Below are 23,396 nucleotides of genomic sequence, written 5' to 3'. Positions count from 1 at the left end.
ATTTGTTAACTAGATGGTTTCTAAAACTAAATCTGTCAGCGTTATCTTCATTCTCATCTTCAGCGCTTTACAATTTTTCGCGGTAGTAGCTTTCTGTCATCCGAAGCCAGAAGGCGCTGAGTTATTGACAGCTGATATTAACCAATCATTCGCGTTCAGTGCTAGAGCAGTGGTGGGCCAATAAGAAGAGCGCGAAGGGGTGGCAAGCATTACGGACTTAGATTTGTTTACTGCAGCAAGTTGACATGACAACTGTTTTAAACCATTCCTGAGCGCTGCGTTTCACGTTTCAAGTGCAAACAAAAAGCTTAGAGATGCTTTGTGCGTGAATGTCTCCCGAATCTGCGCATGTGCTGAAGATTTTGCAGTAAAAACTGGTCGCACACAACAATTTTAAGCACTCGCAGAAATGCACCCAAATATATTTCAAGGTCACATAGATAAAATTTCGGGCGCATATGCGACCAAAATGGTCGCAATTTCGAGCCCTGTATATATATATATATATATATATATATATATATATATATATATATATATATATATATATATATATATATATATATATATAATATATTTATAATATATATATTTTTATATATATAAAATATATATTTCCTCAGGGTGCTCTGGTTTCCCCCAATCCAAAGACATGCTCTGTTAGAGAACTGAATAAACAAAAAAAAATTGGGCAAATTGTAGTGTGTGTGTACACTGTAAAAAGTTATATGATCAGTTAGTCTTGACAGCATATGTTTTTAGGTCATTGTAACTTCTTAAACTAAGTTAATCATGTTCTAACTTAATTTTTAAAGTTCAATGGACTCAAAAGGTTAATTTAATTCAGCATAAAAATGTAAGGCAACCAGGATATTTTTTAGTGTATGAACAGTGCAACATGAGTTAAGACAACTTTAATATTTAAGTTCACTAAACTTAAACCATGCCTAATACACTTGAATTCTAAAGTACTTTCAACATCATTCTTAATTACAACCTGTCTGTTTCAGTTAACTAAACTTACACAATGCCTATTACACTGGCATTGCCAAGTCCTGACAACATTAACTTAAGTTTAGACAACTTCACTATTTATGTGGAGGAAACTTAGCACGAACACTTACATTATTAAGTTGCAACAACAATTTTTTTACCGTGCAGTTGCATATAGCTAGAGAGGTCTGACGGTTTGTCTCAACACAACAGCCAATTCATTTAAGAATAACTATTTCTTCTAGGCTTCTATGATCGTACAGCTATCACCAGACATTAAATCAAATTACTGTAGTTCAGAAACTGAAAGTAAACGTAATCTCGACCGCAAGGGAAATTTAAGGTGATACATATCTATACTGTTTTAAATCTGTCACTAATGTGTTGTAATGTAATGTTTCAGAGTGATGACATCACAGTTAATCTGAATTATTTTGTTATCTTTGAAGGAGCTAAATTCTCATTTCCTAAGTCGTAATATGAGCACATGTTCAGTTAAGACAGGTCAATGATTTCTATTCTATGTTAAAGAATAAAGCACATTATCCATCCATCCTGTTATTTTCCCATGCATGTTTATGTGTAACTGAATATTATTTATCCTTTATTAAAACAAATGTATTCATAGTATTGTTTTATTTATGCTTACACACAGGATGAGGAAGGAAGAAATAAAAAAGTCGACTGAAATAGTGATGCCATCCAACAAGTACCCCTCCGCGGAAAGTGACAAGATGACTGCCACGGTAAGATGGAGAAAGACTGTTACACTAGCAATTATACTGTAGGTTCTGTCGAGATTTAGCCACCCTTTCTCACTTTCTATTTTCTGGGGAACATAGAAGGTTATTTCAAGAACGCTCTGGTTGCAGGTTTCAACTACAATGAATGGCAGCTAAAGCTTTTAAAACCACTACAAAAGAATCATAACAGTAGCCTATATGACGTTTATGCCATTTAATGATAGATTCCAAATTCAGTAGAGAATTATTGGAAACATGGGCCTCTATATTTTACAAAACCTGAAAATATTTTGCTCTGGGTATTTATTTTTGCACATTTTAGATGACACCTATACAAGTTGTTGATGCCTGTTACATATCACCAATACCAAACACTACCCTACACTCAATAGTGGTGTTTTATCTGTTTTTTTATCTAGCTTCAACATGGCTTGGCCTTTGTTATACTATGTTTTATAGGACTTGTGTAATAAAGTCCACAAACTTAGCAAAATCCTTCTCTCTATATGACTTATTTCCCTGATATCAAATGAGTTTTGGATATTGAGTGTTTTTTTAGGGTAAATGTAGCAAGTTACGTGACAAAATTTACAAGATGTTTTAATCACATTGTTTTGTCATTAAAACACTGATATAGTAATTATTTGTTATATTGCTATAACTATATTAAATTGCTTTTCATCTCCACTGGGTTCTCTATCACTCGTCAACTCTTTCTTTCCACCTATTTTTATGTGCATTTTGGACTATCACATAAAAAATTCTTATTGGAAATGCCAAGGTGTGCATAAATTTTGAAAATGGCAAATAGAAAATAAGAAACTAAAAGTAGACCTCAAATACAGGACTGTTTTAGGAAAAAACAAGACATCTGGGCACCATACAATATGTCATAAAAATACAAATCAATTACTGCAAACTGTAGTCTCACAGACAGAAATGTATAGCATAGTCTATAGTCTCAAATATAATTTAATATTAAACTGTTATAACATTACAATTGTAATTTTATAAGTATGTGTGTAAATTGTTGTTGCAAATAACAAAGATTTTTGAATTCTGAATGTTTTCCTGATTTAATGTGGTCACATTAGTGAATAAGTATGTGTGTAAATTGTTGTTGCAAATAACAAAGATTTTTGAATTCTGAATGTTTTCCTGATTTAATGTGGTCACATTAGTGAAATGTATTACTGTTGTCAGTAGTGTAACATTTTGAATATGATTAAGACGATACTCTGACTAAGAGTCTACCATGTAAACAGAGATTTTTGATAACCTTAATCTGACTAAATTCCTTATCGCAGTAAACAAATGTAAACATCTTAATCAAACTATTACCTTCATGTGGGACTTTTTGACACATATTGCAACAGGATAGTCACACATGGCCGTTTGACCAAATCAGTTCAGGACCACTTGACACCCATATCTCCAAGTGCATCCAGTGAACTACAATTTTACAAATACTGTTTGGTAAATCCATAAGTTTTTTTTTCCATTTGGTGTGCGGTATTAAGTTTGTTTAAAACAAGACTCAAAAGTTTGTTGTGAGGGCATGAATGAAATGTTGCTGAATAAAAGTAGAACTGTATGGACTATTCTGTCGCAAACTGCAGAGAAAGATCCTACATGATGGTAATAGTTTAATTAAGGTGTTTGCATGTCTGTGATGAACTTTAATAATGCAACTAAAATAAGATGTAAGATTTATGTTATAATCAACAGCAGTGTTGCTTTTGCAGGCTGCTGGACAACACTCGCATTCAACACCACTACAAATCCCATGATGTATTTCACTCACACACCTGGCCTAGATCCTCCATGATTGCAAACAGACACAGCTGAAGCTTTTCAGGACTAATTAAACAGACTGTTTATATACCTCTCAAACACACACACGTTGCTGAGCCTTGAAAGCTGTCAAGTGAAAATTGCGATGCGTTTGGCCTTGCCTTGTTTTGCCATGTACCGATCTTTGCTTTGTTTGTTAGTTTTTTATGTTGTTTGCCACCCGGATCGACCACTCGCCTGCTATTGAAGGGTCTAGATTGAAGGGTCTCTTCTAGATTTTCCTGTATGTGACCGTTTTCCCCTGATTTTGACCATTGTTTGCCTGACCATTCTCTGTGTTATATATCCTGTATTTGGATCTGCAACTTAGTTGTCAGCATCCTTCACATGAAAGGAATACTCCACATCTTAATTTGATTTGTGTTGAATACGATTATGAGTTTAGTCGGATTAAGGTCATCGGATTAAGGATCGTAGACTCGTAGTCAGAGTAGTGTCTTAAATGTAATATTAGTGTCCGTGTAAACATACTCACTGTTAGAATCATAGCTCACAGAAAACTCTTCTCAAACCAAACAGCTTTTTTCTAGTTAGTATTGCAAATTCATATCATGCCCTTACACAGAATTTCATTTCTATTTAAATGATCTGAGACTGAACCTAAGGCTTGCAACAATGTTAAGCATGACCACACTTTTAGGCCTTAAACTCTGATCCGTTATGCAATAGCTTTGACCGTTATTTCTTAAAAACAATACTGGTTCTCACTTGAATGCTATCATCCTTACTTTTACTTTACAAACCACCCATGCGTTTGACACTTTCTTCTCCTGTATGCGCACAAACGGAGGCGCCACTCAGCGTGGGTGTCTTACTCATCTCTGGTGTTTTGAGTTCAGTACAAGGCCAAAAGTACACTGGAATTTATGGGATTAGAGAAAGCAGAGAGAGGGAAAAATGGTTGTGTCTTGTTCTGAGGGTGGAAGAGCTGCTCTAACAGGTTTTTCAGTGGAAGGTCTATTCAACTTTGACCTCATTTTTTTTCGGATTTTCCTCCATATTCTTTGCGACTGTAAATGAGCCAAGACCGCTTCATTACTGTCTTCTGATCCTGCTCTCCTTATAGTGCAGAGAGAGAGAGATAAAAAGCAAGGTCGTTGAGCGCTGCACCTGGCCGAGGAAGTGCTCTTGATCCCATGGAGCAGCTGCTTGGTCTGTGGAGGAGAGGCGAGCACACTGGCCATTCATATACCCAAGAACTTGCGCCTTGTCATTTCAAGCACATCTGAAACTCGTCTGAAGCAGCCAATCTGTTCACTGAGATGTCTTAAATGGTTCTGACCTCATTTGCTCATGTTGCAACATGTCAGCATTCTGAAAAGTGCTTATTTCTTATTTCTTAAAGGAATGTTCAGGGTTAAATACAGGTTAAGCTATTTACACCATTTATCACAAGCTGTCGGTTATCGCAGAGAACAATTTCAGCTTGTGTCTTTGTAGTATGTAAAGAAAAAAAAAGAGCTGACAGAAAAGGAAGTCTGTGGTGTAGGGTTGTCACGATACCCATATATATATTTTTTTTTCTGAAATTCTAAACAAGTGAATGCAGGCTTGCTATATCCGAAATGATTTTGTGGTGCATGTTTTAAGCCAACAGTTCCTCAGAGTTGTTAGCTGAAAAGTTCTTTTTAAGCGTTCATGCCAAAAACATAACTAATGTGATAGCATGTTTGAAATTCCTGAAATGTCAAGTGATTGTGGCCATAACAAATTAACAACATAGGCTCATTCTGAAAATATAGCACTTTTTACATTTCTGGAGATCGCAAATTATGTAGCCAGGAGTATGCAACCCGGGCTCATTGTGAAAACGTAGCCCCGCGGACGTTTATGCGGGCCGCGAGATACGTCCCGGGAGGTACGTATTCGTGCGTTTTTTGTTTTTGCGGATCCACGAGAGGTCGCTGTGCGCGCTTTTTCGCGTCTCGGGCGCCTCTCGGGAGCGCACGCCGTTCGCGCCCGCGCCGTTCTCGTGCGAAAAGCCGCCGGATCGGCCGACCCGGCCGCCCTCCTCTTCCCTCCTTCCCTAAAACCGAGCGACGGTTCGCAAAAGCCATCCAGAAAAAAAAAGCCCTCGTCTTTGATTTCGACCGCGTTTTCGGATCCCGCTGTGTTCTCGCCCTTATTTTTCGGATTCCGTTTTTCGTCTTACCTGATTTCCGGAACCGCTGTTCTCCGGACTCGATCCCGGTCCTCCTCCTCCGGGGCCTCCGCTCCGCCGACGCAACGCTGTGAGCTAAGCGAACAAACTGGTTGCATTGGGAAAGCCCTCCACTCGGAGGCAAGCCGTCGGCCAGCGAGCGCGAAGAGGAGGAGCGGAGCGGCACCACACCGCCCCACAGCGTTCGCTCGAAAAAAACTAAACGTGTCCGTACGTACCTCCGGCCACATAAATCGCGGTCTCCAGAAACGTCCGCGTGCTACGTTTCCAGAATGAGCTTGGGTTGGAAGTATGAATGGCTGCATTTCGTCTTTAAAATGAACACCACGGGTTGGTATGACACCGTTCCTTTTCACGCTTACCAGCTGACCACTTACCTCCTTATGCATGGGTTTCCCGATGTTATCAGTTTGACCAGTAGCTCGCCATGTATGTGGGCGGACTTCAGAGGCAAAGAGCAGTTTACTACGACAACGTAGTTTGAGTCCAGCGAAAAAACGGTTCCAGAACGCAGGTAAGACGAAAACAGAAGCCAAAAAATAAAAATCAGGCGAGGGCTTTTTTTTTCTGGATTGCTTTTTAAAACTGTGGCTTGGGTTTAGGGAAGTGGGTGGGCACTGGTCAGTTGGTGCTCATAAGCACTATTGGTTGGGTTTAGGGAAGAAGGAAGGGGTCAGTCGATCAGTCAGTCGTTCAGTCAGTTAGTCAGTCGACAGAGGCCTTTGGTAGATTTACACGAGAACAGCAGGCTCGAATGGCACATAAAAATTGGAGATCTCAGAAGGCGTACACAACAGCCTCTGATGGATTTGCGAAATCAAAAACAGCAAAAAAACGTAGTTCCTGGGATATATTTAACGCTCCCCTAAAATATATGGAGTGGTACTTTTTCAGAATGTAACGATTTTAATAATTTATTGGATAGTATTTTACAATAAAGATTAGTTATTATTAGTTAACATATTTAGTAACATAAACAGACAATGAACAATACATTGATCAAAGTATTCATTAATCTTTGGTAACAATGCATTAACTAGTTTTAACAAGCACAACTTATGATTGATTAATGCTGAACAAGTGTTGTTCATTCTTAAGTCATGTTACTAAAACATTCACTAATGAAACCTTGTTGTAAAGCGTGACCATTTATTGTAAACGTAAAAGTTAAAAGTTAATTATTTTTGCACTTTTCATCTAATTTTAGAAAACAAATCTATTTTTTGTCCTTACTATAGAAGTCAGCTGTCACTAAAATGGTTTGTTCACAGAAAAAGAAGTCACACAGGTTTTTAAAAACACGAGTTAGTGGTTAACGAGTTAAAGAATGACAGAACTTTAATTTTTGGGTGATATATCCCTTTGAGGCTGGATACTCTGTGGTTTATGTTGACATTTTGAGTTTCACTCATGGATTAATTGCGCCATAACAGGCTTTACTGGCTAAAACAAGTTGTCATACAGGTTTGAGGACATGACATGTGCTTCCACTTTTTTGCTCATGTTGCATCTTGTCTGTAATTATGCATGTCTGCTTAAACGTAACTGTTATCTGATGCGTCTCTCCGCTGTGCCTTTGGCTCTGTGAAAAAAGTGTGTGTTCACATGGTCTGTAGGCATACAACACACAGAAATCTGGGAAATACCAGTGAGTTTCAACACATTGATATTCCTCTGTGTGCCGTGTTGTAGTGTCTGTATAAAGGGGATCTGAGCCACCTGGTTTGATCCACTGACTTTCTTCGGCTTTTCAAAAGCTTTAGCTCGGGGCCGGGGGCCCCTTCAGGCAAGACCAGTGCAGGGGGTGTCATTAGGAGCCAGCAGGAAGATCAACTGAATGAATGAGGGAGCCCATAAACCCTTTCACCTCTCCAGCCTCTGCTTGCCTCATTAAACAGAATATATGCTTTAGTTTATGTAAGTTTATACTTTGTGTAAAGGGGAAGAGGAGTCAAGCAGCTCATGCATTGATTTATTAAAGGGCTGAGTGTTTCAGTTCAGGATTCTTCATTTTTTTATTTTTTTCTGGTAATATACAGTAGAAATGATTATACCCTCTGTCAAATTGAAACTTTTTCTCAATTATTTCCTAAGTGCTGTTTATTCGAGAGAAGATTTATTAAACACACTTTTAAAATAATATTTTTAACAACTCACATAATATTGACATAACATTTTACTGCTTATTTTGCAAAAATACTAGTATTCAGCTTAAATTGCAAACTAGGTAAAATAGGCAAATTATTGGATTACAGCTGGTTCTATAGACCCTTGCTTGGGACCCCCCAGGGGTCAAAGGACAATGAGGGGGTGTCTCTTTGTAATTTCCAATAATCTAATTAATTTGATAAATCTTTTAGAATGACCATATTTCATCCATAACCTACAGAAGACAAATTAGTAGTTAATAGTTAAATAAAAAAAAAAACAATATGCAACAAAATAAAATATCAGCCTTTCAAATTTAATATTTTAATTTTTTCCATTGGATTGCGACCTCTGCTGTGTTTACGTTCTATTAAAGACACAGCAATATAGTCAGATGCAGCAGGTTAATTTTATCAATCACCAGGTTAAACATTCTGACACCTTTGTGGCACTCATGAGTATTAAAAATTGTGTTTTGGGGGTCGCAGACTAAAATGTTTGGAATCCCCTGCTGTAGACAGGCCAAAATATATTTCTTAAGGAGGCTAATAATATTGACTTTAAAAGGGTTTAAAAAAATGTAAAACCTGAATGACAAAGAAAATGAAAGAAGACTTTCTTCAAAAGACAAACTATTTCTCTGTTACATATAACTTGAGAATTATTTGAAAAAAGAAAAATTCACACGAGGGCTAATAATTTTGCCCTGAACTGAAGAGTTCATACAAATGCTATTGATATATATTTTATCACAAATTCTAGTCATTATGTGCTTTTATGCATCAGGCTGATAATGTGACAGTATAATGATATGATAATGCAAGCGCTTGAATTCAACATCATTATTAACTTGACGGTACATGACAGCCAAAATGTGATGTTATGTCCCTGTATTGTTGTAAAGCAGAGACTAAGGATGTTACAATTTGCTTGACTCCCACAATACAGCTTATCATACTGGTTTCACAATATCGGATAGGGACAAAATGCTGCACATTTCTTTGTGAAAATGCCATATCTTATGTCAAATATCACAACTAAAATAAATAAACAAATATAACAACTAAAATAAATAAATATAATAAGACACTTTCTAAGACAAAAATGTCAATTTTGTAGCTGTTATGTCTGTTTTAAGTTATACTAGGTTAGAGTGCTTTGGTGGTGAGAGTCTATAGATTTTATTGTTTAGCACAAACATTATTTTTCTCTTAAGTTGAAAAATCCCCTCCTAAAACCCACAGTAAGATCTCAAGGGAACCCATTGTAAATAATTCTTCTGTGTCACTTGTATAATTTGTAGTTTTTTGTTTTTTCTAGATAGCTGCTTTTAACTAGTAAAACATCTGTCTTCACTCCCATCGGTGAATCAGATATTATCAAAACCTAGAAACCTCTTATGGAATATCCGAAGAATAAAAAGGAAAAGCTACAGAGCCTGTGAAAATACTAGAGTAAATATCAACAAGGCTTGTAAGAGGTGGCGAAAACTGTAAATCTGAAGGGAATAAAGATAATGCAATAGTAATACAAAGCAACTAGAAATGTAATGTTTCAAATAGAGATGGAGATAGAAATGCAAATGTTTTGTACTTCAGCGTTCAGTTTTACCAAAGTCTTATAGATTTAGCAACATAATGGAGAATAAATTATGACAGAATTTGATTTAATGAGCTGTTGTAAAATGACTGCAAATGGAAAAGTTGAAGAAGAAGAATATTTGCATGCACAATGAGATTTTTATTTCGATCTTGTAAGGACTATCTACTGACTCAGCCATTGTGGCTTTGGTTGGTAGGAGTGTGTGTGTGTGAGTGCTTGTGTGTGCGTAGTTGAGTATTGGCAAGGCCTCTGATCCTCTGCAGCACAGCTGTGGCATGAAAGATGTCTGGCATTCCAGTAGACGTTTCCAGAAATGCGACAGCAGCCCGGTTTGTTCCCACATCCACCAACACACAGTCTTCTCTCTATGTGTTTTTTCTTTAAGCTCAGGCTTCAGATTGAGTTCTTCAGATTTTTTGTGCCTGTTTAGCAGTTTTAGCAGTTAGCAGTTTCACATGTGCATATGCAAATTCCCACATGCTTCTTTTTGTCCAGACTGGGGCCACTTGATAAACATTTACATTTATGCCATTTAACAGATGTCTTTATCCAAATCATCTTACGAAAATGTAGCAAAGAATGAATGTGTATTACTGTGTAGAAATACAGAGTGTCTAGTTTATAACGCATCAAGTTTGGGAAACAAGCTAGTGATGACAATTTTGGGGGGATGAGGTGATTTCATGTGCATTGTTTTAACGGCTTGGTCTAGGTATACTGCTTTTTTCATGTTCTTGTGCACAGCTGGACAGATTTTAAAGGATACTCGACTGCAAGTGAGCACAGTGCTAACTAGTGGACTTATTCTTTTTTTAAACATTCACCATGCATCTCTGCAATTATATATACACATTGTCTGTCCACGTGGACTAGACAAAGACAGTGTGCATGGATGTCTGCAGATTCTCCTGATCATGGAAACTGTGTTATGAGGACAATGTGAAAAAACTTTAAGCTGAAAGGCACAATATTTTTTGTCATTAAAATATCCAAGAAACCCTATAGAGAACAGGAGACATCAAATACCATTTAATATGTTGCGTTTTATTAGACTGCACAGAGCAGCATTATAACATACCTGTAAAATGTATTTAGTGTGAAAAAAAATACACATGCACAGAAGCGTATTGAAATTGTTAAAGTCGCTATGAAATTGTAGATAAGAGTCCTTTTTTCCCATATGTTGACAGACATCCAATTGAAACAGTCAAAAAAAGAAAGGCAGTGCATGATTTCATTCACTTATAGCTGTGTCACATACTGCATTGAAGGTCATTTTTTTTAAACTATAATAGAGGCTCTTTAGACCTCGTGCCCCCTCTGCCTTGCACATTTTGTATGTCTTGCTTATTTGAGACACAAGGATCAGTTCATGAATCTCTCGGTTAACGAGTTGATGACCTGAATCAGGTGTGTTAAGTAAGGAAGACATACAAATCCAGGGCAAGGATCGGAATTGAGAACCACTTAATTAAATTAACACAACTGGCACATCCCATGTCAATATACAGTAAGCTGTCAATTGCATTTTAAAAATGCAATATTCTTAAAAATCACAGATTTGATATGACCAACTTCTCTTGCTGTGGATGAAATGGTAAGATATCTGGCCTTCATTTAGACAACCTGCTGTTGAAGAGTATCAGTCACTTTAAAATGGCTCACCATTGATTGATGCATCCTGCCTTAATAAAACATTTCTTGATAAAATTATGGTGGGTGTGATTTTGCCAAGTAGGATGCAATTCTCTATTAACCTCTGTCTTTTCATCCTTGTAACTTTCTTCACTACAACACAGACACAGGATGTTTCTCCAGAACAGTGTTTATTTAAGGTTGTCCATAATGTGCTTTGCGCCTGACGCCATGACGCCATGAGTACTGTATTAGTAAATGAACACAGAACAAACGTATAAGAAATTATACAAACCACGATTATCTTATACATTAAATAAGCAAAACAAATATCTTGTTTGTCGCTTGTCGTAAAAAAAGGGTCCTTGGATTAATAAAGTCTTCTTCACTGTCCCTTTGACTTATGAGAGCAGTAACTTTAAGGTTTCTAAACACATGTAACTTTACACAGCATTGACATGCATCTGTTCATCGTCAGTCTATGCGGAGATTCATAAACAAGTCACTCACATTATACGTCATTTCCTTAAAGTGACACGTTTCCATATTAAATGTCCTAAAGTACAACATATGAAATTATAACACATTTAAACCTTCCAACACATTTACATTTATAAATACACTTCAGCTAAATTAATACAAAATATTCTGACCTTAAATCACTGAAGAATGAAATATGAAACAAATATGTAAAAATAAATGCGTGATTATGCAAAAATGCTTGATAACAGCACTTACAATCCTGGAACATCATTACTGTTCAGAAATGTAATCCATACCTAACCCACACCCCTTAACCCCAACTGTAAATTATTCCCGAAATCAGAGAGGATAAATAGTTGGATAACAATGATGTAGGGCATGTAACCCTAACTAAAAAGGTCATATTTTGGAGGTCTGATTTGCATGCAAGGTCAAAAAAAAAAAACTATTCAGTTGTTTTATAATATGCATTTGTTTTTACCTAATTATTCCAACAACATCCATATGATTTGTTGAACAATCCATTTTTTATCAAAATCCTTTTTTTGTGTGATGCTAGTCTGTGGTTATTAGTTTGATGATGACCCAGTCTGTAGGGATTGGTTGACTGCATTCAGCGTAAGATAGACATGCCCACCACAGCTTATTAACATTGTTGAAGCACTTTAATGCAAGAATGTGTTAAAGCAATTCATGTAAACACCAGCACATTGCTCTATTCTTAACCATAACCCCCAAAATAACAATGACACACATTCAGTATTAATTGACACATCTGCAAAAGTGAAACTTTTACCAGGCCAGCGGTGTGGTAACAGCTGATGGTGCCCATGGCAAGGACAAAATGGCAGGGGATTGCAAAATCAGGAATGTATTTAAATTGGTAAAGGAAGCAGCACGCATTGCATTTTCCACAAGGTTTTACACTTGATATGTAAAATGCTCCATAGAGTGTTAACCAGAGAGATACAGTACAAGTCACGCAGAGCAATTACAAGTTACAAAACACAACAAAATATATATTTTGCAATCTAGAGAGAACAAGGAGGCGACCATTTTAATCACACTTTCAGGGTGTGATCCAGAGGAAGAAGCAACTGGTCTATATGAACTGTGTAATGACAAAGTCTCCGTTAAGGTCTGACGAAGTCCAATACATATTATAGTCTTCGGTGGTGATTCATCCTTTAGCAAACGACTTTTGAATCCTGTGTTGCAGGGTAGGTTTTTGTATTAATCATTAGAAAAATTACAGGAACAAACACAGCACAATGTTGGCTTGGTTATACTGTGGTATTGTTGTAAAAACTAACTGTAAACATTTATTCTCCACAACACTGCATCTATAGCCATCTCACAGTGATCACTGATCTTCAGTCATGAAGCAATGACATGTCTGAAGGGAAACGCAAGTTCAAGTTTTACCGGATACAGCACCTCATATTTGGATATATTTCATGTCCACTAGGGTTGGACAACACGATACTGAGCCGGCTCTCCGATCCTCCGCCCTGCCCCCAGAGCAAACCTGCTTGCGCAAAAATACACACTTAAGCCCCTTTAAACTAATACGTCTTAGTTTTGAAAAAAACATTTTAGAACGAAAATGATCCACATCCACGCTGTGTTGTACCTAGCATTTCTGAACAGCCCTCCGTCAGTTGAAAACGCACATTACGTGACCACACACAGACACAGACAGCCACACACACACAGCCACACACACTGTCATGCGGTCGTCTGAGCTCCAGAGAGCAGTGCATGTCGGACAGTTTATCAAGGATGTACAGCTAAATCGCGTCTCACTATAGTCTTTTGAACCTATCAGGTAACGTGTCACAGCGTCAGTACACTGCTTCAATCTTTCGCTTTCAGTACTTAGTCATTTTAGTGAAAACCTCAGATACTGTTGGTTGGGCACCTTTTTTACTGACCAAGTTTGTGGACGCCCTTATAACGACACAGATCACTCATACCATTGACAGGTGGTAATTTGTGTGTAACTTATTTTTATTTATTTATGCTTTGGTTATGGGTAAAACAAAGACATGCGGGTCAGGTAGTTGAAACGGTAGTCTACAAATATTTAATACGTTATGAATTAATTAATTATTCATAAATAATTAATTCATCTCCACCTATGACGACGATGCCATCGTCCATTGCGATGTTTCACATTAGATATCGTACGATGCCAGATTGGTCGACATCGCCCAACCCTAATGTCCATGTCAATACAACACAGCAAAAGAACTCAAGATTGTTCAGAAACTTGACTCTGAGTCAAATCTTTTTTGTTTGAGAATCAATAGTTTTAAACACGTTGCACTTTCAGATTTAAATCTAAGCTGGATGTTTTCACTCACTTAGAGCTGTGTTACTCACTGCATGAAAGGTAATTTTCAAAAACCCATAATAGGGCTCTTTAAATTTGATTGTCTGATGGAAATGCTGTTCCAGGATCAACATAGATGTTGATCCAGGAACATGTCCGACTTGGTGAAATCACACTAACCGTGCAACCAAGCAGCATCAAAAGAAGGCATTTAAATAGTCATCAATCTCTCAGAGATTTTTCGAAGTCATTAAGAACATCAACCCATCTGCATGCTATAGTGACATGACTCAACACATAGATACATTCATTTTCACAGCCATGTATCAGTTTTGGATTTAGTGTTGACACTTGTGTTGATACTTTGCCAGCAATCTGATCTTCTCAAGACATCCAACTGTCTCTTCTTCAAGTCACAACACAGCCGCTTCTGGAACAACAAATGAATACTACATTAGAAGAATCGAACGTACAACAGGCAAGGCAGGCAGGTTTTTTGAATGCTGTACATCATCAAAACAAATAAGAGAAAATAACACTTTGTTATTTGTGCTTTGTAGATTACAGTTTGTAATAGATTTATAGAACAGGTGACAGATTGGAAACATCATAGCCTAAAGCAGGTCACAAACCAGAAGAGAAACACAGCATCATGGCACATCGCATTTATGACAACTCGAGGTATCGCACACAGGTCTCTACAACGTTGTAGCCAAAAATGAATGTTTTTCCCTTATGTTTAAAGAAGGTTTTACATTTAAATGACAACATTTTCAAAATGATTTGCATTTAAACATTCACACCCCCCCCCATGCCCCCCAAATAAATTTAAGGCCACTATTTGGCACGGTCGTCTTGTTAGGGCCTACTCACACTATGCTATCCGAACCGTGCCCAGGCCCGTTTCCCAGATCATTCACTTGGCCGGCCCTGGCCCGGTTGGAAGTGGTGGGCTTGAGCACGGTTCACTTGGGCTTTGGCGTGGTACGTTTGTAGTGTGAGTGCAAAACGCGTCAAAGCCCGAAACTGAAAGCAAGACGTGACTTTTAGGGCCTACTCACACTATGCTATCCGAACAGCGCAGCATCGATGACGTAAGCGTGCCCAGGCCCAATTGTAGTGTGAGAGCGGGCCCTCGGGGGAGACAGGAGGGGGGACAAGCGTGCTTTGGCCCAGTTCGAGGCAACTGTACATAGTGTGAGTACGGCCATAGTAAACAGTTTGTGTAGGGAAGTAGCATGTGGCAAATTTGCTGTGTGTACAAGATGCATTTCTGCTGTTGGTTGTAATGTGAAATAAATTCAATGTGAAGTGAAGGCGAGGAGGGGGGTGTTGTTATGCTTTTTTTTATACAGCTTTAATGACAAGCAAAAAATGTTATTCTAGCAGCATCTATTAACAGAAGTAAGGGTCCAGGGCTCATGGTCTGCCTGGTAAACATAAACCAGACACAATTATAACATGCCTTGTGTTAGCGTGACAGTGAGATGTTTGGAACTGTTTTTTACTGTCCCATTTATGAATGAGCACTGCAAACATTTGTACTGTCACACATCTTTCCCAGATGACTTTTTATTGAAGATTGTGAGTTGTCCAAATGAGATGTTTTCTGTGACATCTGGATGTTATTAACAACACAGTGGCTCCCTCTTTTCAGGCTGCCATGAATCGAGACACATCTGTGGGCGATGGATTGTCAGAGAATGACAGCGGTCTGGAAATGACCAGTGAAAACAGCCCCCTGACCCCAGCAGAGCCCCCGTCACCATTCTGTCCCAAACAGAACGGTGGTGCAGCCTCACCCGCAGGTACACTCACCCATCCAATCACTCACAGGAATTACTGACATTTTTAGTTCCCTGAAGAAGCTTTCAGTCAATGGTTTTTAAAAGAAAAGAACATGTTAGTAATATAAACAACCCTTTTCCAATGCAGTTATCACTAGATGGGTTTCCATCACACTGTGTTAATCTGCATTTTGAAATATCCCATCCTTTTTTTTCTTTTCAGCTTAGTCTTTTTATTTATCAGGGGTTACCACAGCGGAATGAACTGCCAACTTATCCAATATAGGTTTTACGCAGCGAGTGCCCTTTCAGCCACAACCCAACATTGGGAAACACCCATACACTCTTGCATTCACACTCATACACTATGGCTAATTTAGTTTATTCAATTCATCTATAGCGCATGTCTTTGGACTGTGGGGGAAATCGGAGCACCTGGAGGAAAGGAAATCTACGTGAACACTGGAAGAGCATGCAAACTCCACACTGAAATGCCAACTGACACAGCTGGGACTCAGACCTTCTTGCTGTGAGGCGATCGTGCTACCCACTGCCCACCGTGATGCCTTTACCAATATAATATTCCTTACATTTAAGGATGCGTACCAAAACTCGTTACTTTAAAATACTGTTCGGTACTGCTTAATTATAAAAGACAGAAGTATTAATCAGCTCTGACGTTAACAGTTCTGCTATTGGTACTGGAGAAATATTGTTAAATAAAAATATAGATAAGAATGGCGTTAAAGTACAAAACAAAAAAACACCACTAAAAGTATTGATAAGAGTACAGTTAAAGTATCGAACCAATGAGTGATATTAATAAAAGTAGTAATACTGTTAAAACCTTAATGGTACGCATTAAGTTTTTTCACTACTAACAATAACATTTGTTTAAAAAAAATTATCCATATATTTATAGCTACCTGGTGAGGAGACTTAACTGAACAGACTGTTGTGCAAACATTTAGTTTATTTTAATATTTAAAACTTGTCAATTTTAATAATGCTTTTGCTTATTTTGAAGTAAAAATCCAAAAGCAGTTTTTTGAATCCTTGTATAGGTCTGAAATTTTATTTCCAATGTTCTTTAAAATGGCTTTAAATGTCTTAAATTTGACTTGATGAAACCTGCTAAAACCATGTTGAAATGGTTTTAGACAAAATGGCTCATTACAACACTGCTTATGATTGAACACAGCTGGTTAGATAAATACTGACACACTATAAATTACCAGAGCTTTCTACTACAGTCATTTTCGTCTTGAAGAATCCCCCCTTCAACCCCTACTCTTCCCCTTCTCTGATAGGGCAGCACCATAGCCCAGTGGGTAGCACTGTAGCCTCACACCAAGAACGCCGCTGGTTCGGCTTTCTCCAAGCCGGTCTTCGTTTCTGTGTGGAGTTTGCATGTTCTCTCCAAATTCCTCCCACCGTCCAAAGACATACACCATAAGTAAATTGAATACTTCAAAATAACATCCTAAGGCAACTCTTAGTCAGATATATCTCAGCAGTTCACAAGTAGGGGAGTTCTCGAGACCTACCTTGGCTCAAACTCTCCTCTCGCCCTTCAAACAAGAGGGAGCCCCGGGCTCAAGGATATTCTGAGCTCAGGGCTTTCTCCCAGGACAGCATACACGCTTTATTATCAATCATCAGCTAAATGTGAACTCTTGAAATACATTTAGATAATTCACTTTAATCAAAACTATTGAAATGTAAAGAGACTTTCAACCAGCACAACAAAAATGTTTCTGAAGACAATCATCTGCTGCACCTTTAATGGAAATGTAGCTAATTCACATTTGTTTAGTTTTTTTGTTTATTTGTTTTTTTTTGCGAACTTTTACGAATTTGAATGTAGGATCAATATAGAGGCTAGGATGAGATATGCATTATATAAGTGTGTGAAATGTCTTAAACATTGGCATTAACTCTGCTATTCTTTCAGATGAGAGTGTGAACAGCATCAGACGAAAGAGGTCTCGTAAGCGCTCTGACACTGAGGAAGACAGTGCCTGGGATTCCTCCTACAGCGAGGTGAGAATTCACTGACTAGACACTAGACATCTGATCTTATCTCACTCTGACAGAACGGTTCATTACAACACTGACATTCCAAAGTCCAACTTCCTGCTTCAATAATTAAATCCAGGAAATATTTTGTGGTAAATCAATGACAACAGTATTTAATAACTGACACAATTAAAAACTAAAGATGACACAATCAAATATGCATAGAGGTCAATATAAAAAATAGCATTTGTAAGTGTATGTGTGTGTGTTAGTGCCTCCAGATGAATGAAAAAACGAAAACAAATTGAATGTGAAGCTTGGGTCCTCTGTGCATTATACTGAACTGAGACATGCAGAAGAATGCATTGTGCTGCCCCGTTAAACAAACACTCTTCCACATGCGCGATACCTGCAAACTGTGTGCATGTGTATGCATGTCTATGTGTTGTTGTGATACATATCTGTACCAGCAACACATTTCACCCTTCAAGATGATAAGAGCTGTTCAGTCTCTGACAGTCCTTAACATTAGATAAATCATGATAAGCAGATACGAGTGTATTATATATCCGTTTTTATCTAATCTTTGGTGTGCAAAGAGAAAAAAAAGAGAATAACATAGAAAACAGAGGTCAGATTATGGGAACTGATGTAGTTTACAGGTAACAGGTGCTGTTGTGTATATAACATTTTAGGTCAAATTAGGAGAAACGGCCAGTTTACAGAATTTGATTGTGTTAAATGTGTAAAGCCAGTAGGAGCAGGGATCTATATGAAATTGCCTTTGTGTAATATTTTGACTTCAGGCAGGTGTAAATGGGGCGATTTTTTGTTGTTGCATGAGCTTGTACATAAATTTTTTCCCCATCTGGAAAATTCACACACACAGGATAATCAGATGTCCCGGGACTGAAAAATAACCTGTATGTTTTGTGTACATTCACAGCTTGCATCAGTAGCTATTATAGGGGAGAGAGAAAGCAATGAAAGCAGTGTTTTCTTCTTCCCATGTTTTTGTACTGTAATTTCATGTGATTGATTCAGAATTTGGAGGTCAAAAACTTGTGCATGAACATACAGTCTTCCAACCATCAGAATTCGCAGCTATATTTAATTGTGGGTGTGGCTAATAGGGACAAGTTCTCATTGGTTAGTCAGTTTTTTATTGACAGCTTTTTGTCAACACAGGCTCATTCTGAAAACGTAACCCTATTTATGAAGAGTTCAGATGCAAAAACCTCTAAGTGCCATCTGGAATTTTCTTCTTCAATGAGCAATTTTCTCAGCCTCTTGTGTTTATGTTCAGTTATTTTATAGTAAAAGCTATGAAAATAATCTATTCTTTGCCATAAAATTGAAATGACTGAATCAAGACAATGGAGCCTGAGAAAAATGGTAATATTAGAAGATAATTTCAGATGGCACTTAGAGGTTTTTTCATTTAAACTCTTCATATGTTTCCAGGGATCACAAATTATGTTGCCAGAAGTACATATGGCTGCATTTCATCTTTAAAATGAATGCCACGGGGCAGTATGATGCCATTCCTTTTTTCGCTTACCAGCTGACCGTATAGACAGCTTTTCTGCAGTTATCAGTTTGTCCGGTAGCTCGACATGTAGGTTGGCCGACTTGAAATCCAGAGTAAAGTTGACCATGACAACAGGGTTTCGAGTCTGGTGAAGAACGATTCCAAAAAGCAGGGAAAACAAAAAATGAAAGATAAAGTAAATAACAGGGTGAGAATGTGGTAAAATATGAGGTAAAAGGCTTTTCTTTTTCTGGATTGCTTTTCAAAACACTGTCGTTGGGTTTAGGGACGGGGGTGGGTGGGGGAGGATCAATCAGTCGGTCAGTCAATCAACAGCAGCCTTTGGTGGATTTATGTGAGAACAGCAGGCATGAATGGCACTCGTGAGAGAAATTTGAGATCTTAAAAAAGCATACACAGCGGCATCTGGTGGATTCTCGAAAACAAAAACACCAAAAAAAAAAAATGTAGCTCCTAGGACGTATTTTGCTCTCTCCAGAAATGTATATAGGGGTATGTAATCAGAATGAGCCTGCGTTGCTTTTTGTTGTTTCCGACTGTTAGATTCATCAAGCAACTTCTTTTTATTGTAGTGTTAGCACTAGGAGTTTTATCTCTATTTATCACAAATTCGGACATGTTTAGGCATTGAAAACTAGGAGACACTCTTTTTCATCTCTATATGCACCAGACACTTTCCTACAAAGATTCAATAATAATAATAATAATAATAATAATATATAAACAAAAAAACAGCTGATAATAAAAATGAATTCTAAATTAGCTTGGACTTCTAATGGCAAATATGACCTGCATGGCTACATATTGTGCTCTCTGATGATTTGAAGTCACTTTGAGTAAAAGCGTCTGCTCAGTGTATGAACGTAAATATAAACGTTTTGTCATAATTCAGATAAATCCTAATCATAAATAATAAATATTCATAAGAGACAGTCACATCTAAAAATATATAGTAAAGTTGTAGGATATATGCATCAGCTTATTGTCATGGCATTATGGTTTCAGGAAAAGGCTGAGGTTGGGTCGGGTTGTGAGACAGGTCTCCGGCAAAGGCCTCGCCCCAGGACTATTTTCCAGGCAGGACTAACAGCTCACAGTAAACCCCGCAGCAGAGAAAGGGGACACAGCAAAGAGGATCACAGCGACCTGGTAGTGTTCACATTCACACACACACAAAGCCTTTGTTCTTTGAGTGAAGATCTGTCCGTTAGACACTAACTGTGCATCTGAAATCACTTCCCTACTACATAGTATTTATATGGTGTGTCCGAATCCATAGTATTCAAAAAACAGAAGGAGAGAAGTACCAGGATGATCTACTACTTTTAGCGAGATCTTGAAATGTGCATCTAATTGATACTTTACTATATTAACTACATACCCTATTAATATATTAACTATATTAACTAAATATTACCATATTAACTATAAAGGCCACATTAAAGAATTTATGAATGGAGGTGAAGCAACACAACTGATAACGGGTAGGTCATGTGATAATGACAAATGGCGGAAGTTGTACAATCTAAGTTCCATTCATACTACTCATGTTCATACTATATAGAATGTCATTTTCTAACCTTTGAGAATTAAATTTAAAGGGGTAGTTCACCCCAAAAAAATTTAATAAATCATGATTCACTCACCCCCGTGTTGTTTCAAGATTTTATGATTTTCTTTATTCTGTTAAACACAAAAGAGGGCGGCGCGTTAGCGCAGTAGGTAGTGCTGTCGCCTCACAGCAAGAAGGTCGCTGGTTTGAGCCTCGGCTGGGTCAGTTGGCGTTTCTGTGTGGAGTTTGCATGTTCTCCCTCTGTTCACGCTCTGGTTTCCCCCACAGTCCAAAGACATGCAGTACAGGTGAATTAGGTTGGCTAAATTGTACGTAGTGTATGAGTGTGAATGAGTGTATATGGATGTTTCCCAGAGATGGGTTGCAGTTGGAAGGGCAGCCAGTGCGTAAAACATGTGGTGCATAAGTTTTACTAGATAAGTTTAGTGGTTACCCTAGATTTAGTTTAGTGGTTACCCTAGATTTATAAAGAGACTAAGCCAAAAAGAAAATGAATGAACGAACACAAAAGAAGATATTTTGAAGAAAGCTGAAAACCTGTAACCACTGACTTCCATAGTAGGAAAAACAAATATCATGGCAATCAATGGTTTACAGCAAGTATCTTCTTTTGGGGTCAGCAGAACGAAGAACAGATTCGGAATCAGTAAAAGAAGTAAAGGGTGAAAGAATTTTCAGTTTTGGGTGAACTAGCCCTTTAAATTCAAGTGTAGTACCTACATGAGTAATATGCAATTTCAGATGAAGCTTAACTTGAGACTCACCCTGGCGGCAGATTAAAGCTGTCATGCTACTGTCAGTATTTCGCACTTAACTCAACACCTTTAAGAAAAACTGTCTATCACTGATGTATGTGATCTGACATGTGATGTTACCTGAACCCAGCCAAAAAAAAACAACAACAACAGTGGTCTTGGAAATTTAAGCACGGAAAGTCTCCTCATCATCTTTTTTCAATATGTCCTGACTTGGTTGTAGTTGGTCTGGTTTTTTTTTTGCTTGTGTAGCGGTGCGGTTAGACAGACAATGGGCCCTATCATATATCTGGCGCAATGTGGCGCAAGGCGCAACGCAATTGTTATTTGCTACTTTCAGCTCAGTGCAAGGGTCATTTTGAGGCATTGCGCCACGCTGTTTAAATAGCAAATGCATTTGCGCTCATATGTGCGCCCATAGGCGTTTTGGTCTAAAAAAGCAGGCGTGTTTTGGCGCGTTGCTATTTTGAGAAACTGTAAATAGTCTGTTCTTTAGACTAGAACAAAGTCGGTCTATTGTCTGGCGCAGAGTGCGCCTGGCTTACACACTACACACAAGATGTAGGGCAAATATCTTTACATATGAAAAAGATATAATATATTAAGAATATATATAATAAGGATATATATAGGATATAAACAGGGCTTTACATTAACACCCGCCAAATGCGGGTAGATTTCAGCTTTGGCGGGTTAGACAGACAATCCCTCTAGCCACTTTTAGCCACTAGCCACAGTTTAACTAAAAGCAGGGTTCAGCAATATAAGGATGGCCCAATATGCATCCAAATGTGATCTTAGAATCGAGAAGTAAAATAATTGTGATCACGCGAGCAGAAGAAAGCAAATGAATACCGAATGAGAGGATGATGATCACTTGCGCTAACAGCTGATGTGATGCGCATGACTGCTTAAAACGCATGCGCGCGACTGCTTAAAGCGTGCGCGCTCCCGAATCGTGAAGCAACCGTGTCTGGAACAGGTTCTGGAAACGCAACTGTCATCGGTTCTCTTTCAAATAAACTAGACAAAAAGTGATGAACATGCATCCACAGTCCTGATGCTTTTAAGAGCTCAAAATGTGTCTTTATGTAAGCAGCACCGGTTGCTTTCACTTTGAACAGATAATTAAATGCCCTAAAGTTAACCGTGAGCATGTGATCATTCTTTCATTATCATACATGGTATGTTTCACCTGCTTTTATTTGTTTACGGTTTTATTTGCTTTTATTTTTGTTAAAATGGTTTAATTATCATTATTTATTTTTTAAAACATTGCTTTAATGAAAGATGAACTCTCCATTTATGTGCACTTAACTGTTGATCAGAGAGATCTTTTGCCACGACAGATAACTGTGCATATTTTTGATACATGACAATAGTATTTTTTAAAAGTCAATTGCTTTATTTTCTTTTTGAGAAATGTTTTGTTAAATAAAAATTATAGTGTGGTTATAGAGATAAATTTGGTACATCGTTAATTTTGAGCTTTAAAAAAAAAGTCATGTGAAAAAAACTAATTGCAATATAACACTATGAAACCACAACCCATTAATTCATGCTCATTGAGCAAGCTCATACTCGACACACAAAAAATTAAATGAATGAGGAAGCATGTGGTCATAACACAAAATTTAAATCAAGTAATTTTAGCATGTCAACATTAAATTTATGCATATAAAATATATTTTCCCAACAACAAAATTGTGGCTAGTGAAAATGCAGAGTGGCTAGTAACATTGGAAAACTACTAGCC

The 23,396-nt window shown here is 37.7% G+C and overlaps 1 protein-coding gene across 8 annotated transcripts in view; it reads left to right on the top strand.

Moving 5' to 3' along the window:
* dnmt3bb.1 (DNA (cytosine-5-)-methyltransferase 3 beta, duplicate b.1) overlaps positions 1-23,396 on the top strand; it is a 90,440-nt gene that overhangs the window by 8,450 nt on the left and 58,594 nt on the right. For 4 of the 8 annotated variants that reach the window (XM_073938006.1, XM_005162028.6, XM_009296717.5 and 1 more), the window contains 4 exon segments: positions 1,649-1,739; positions 15,612-15,762; positions 17,696-17,784; positions 20,318-20,461. In XM_073938006.1, the coding sequence (XP_073794107.1) occupies positions 1,650-1,739; positions 15,612-15,762; positions 17,696-17,784; positions 20,318-20,461 (474 nt within the window). In that variant the 5' untranslated portion in view covers position 1,649. 8 annotated transcript variants of the gene reach the window in all.

The sequence above is a fragment of the Danio rerio genome, chromosome 23 (genome assembly GCF_049306965.1).
Source record: "Danio rerio strain Tuebingen ecotype United States chromosome 23, GRCz12tu, whole genome shotgun sequence".
Classification (NCBI taxonomy): Eukaryota; Metazoa; Chordata; class Actinopteri; order Cypriniformes; family Danionidae; genus Danio; species Danio rerio.
This window is presented reverse-complemented; position numbering and strand designations above follow the sequence as displayed.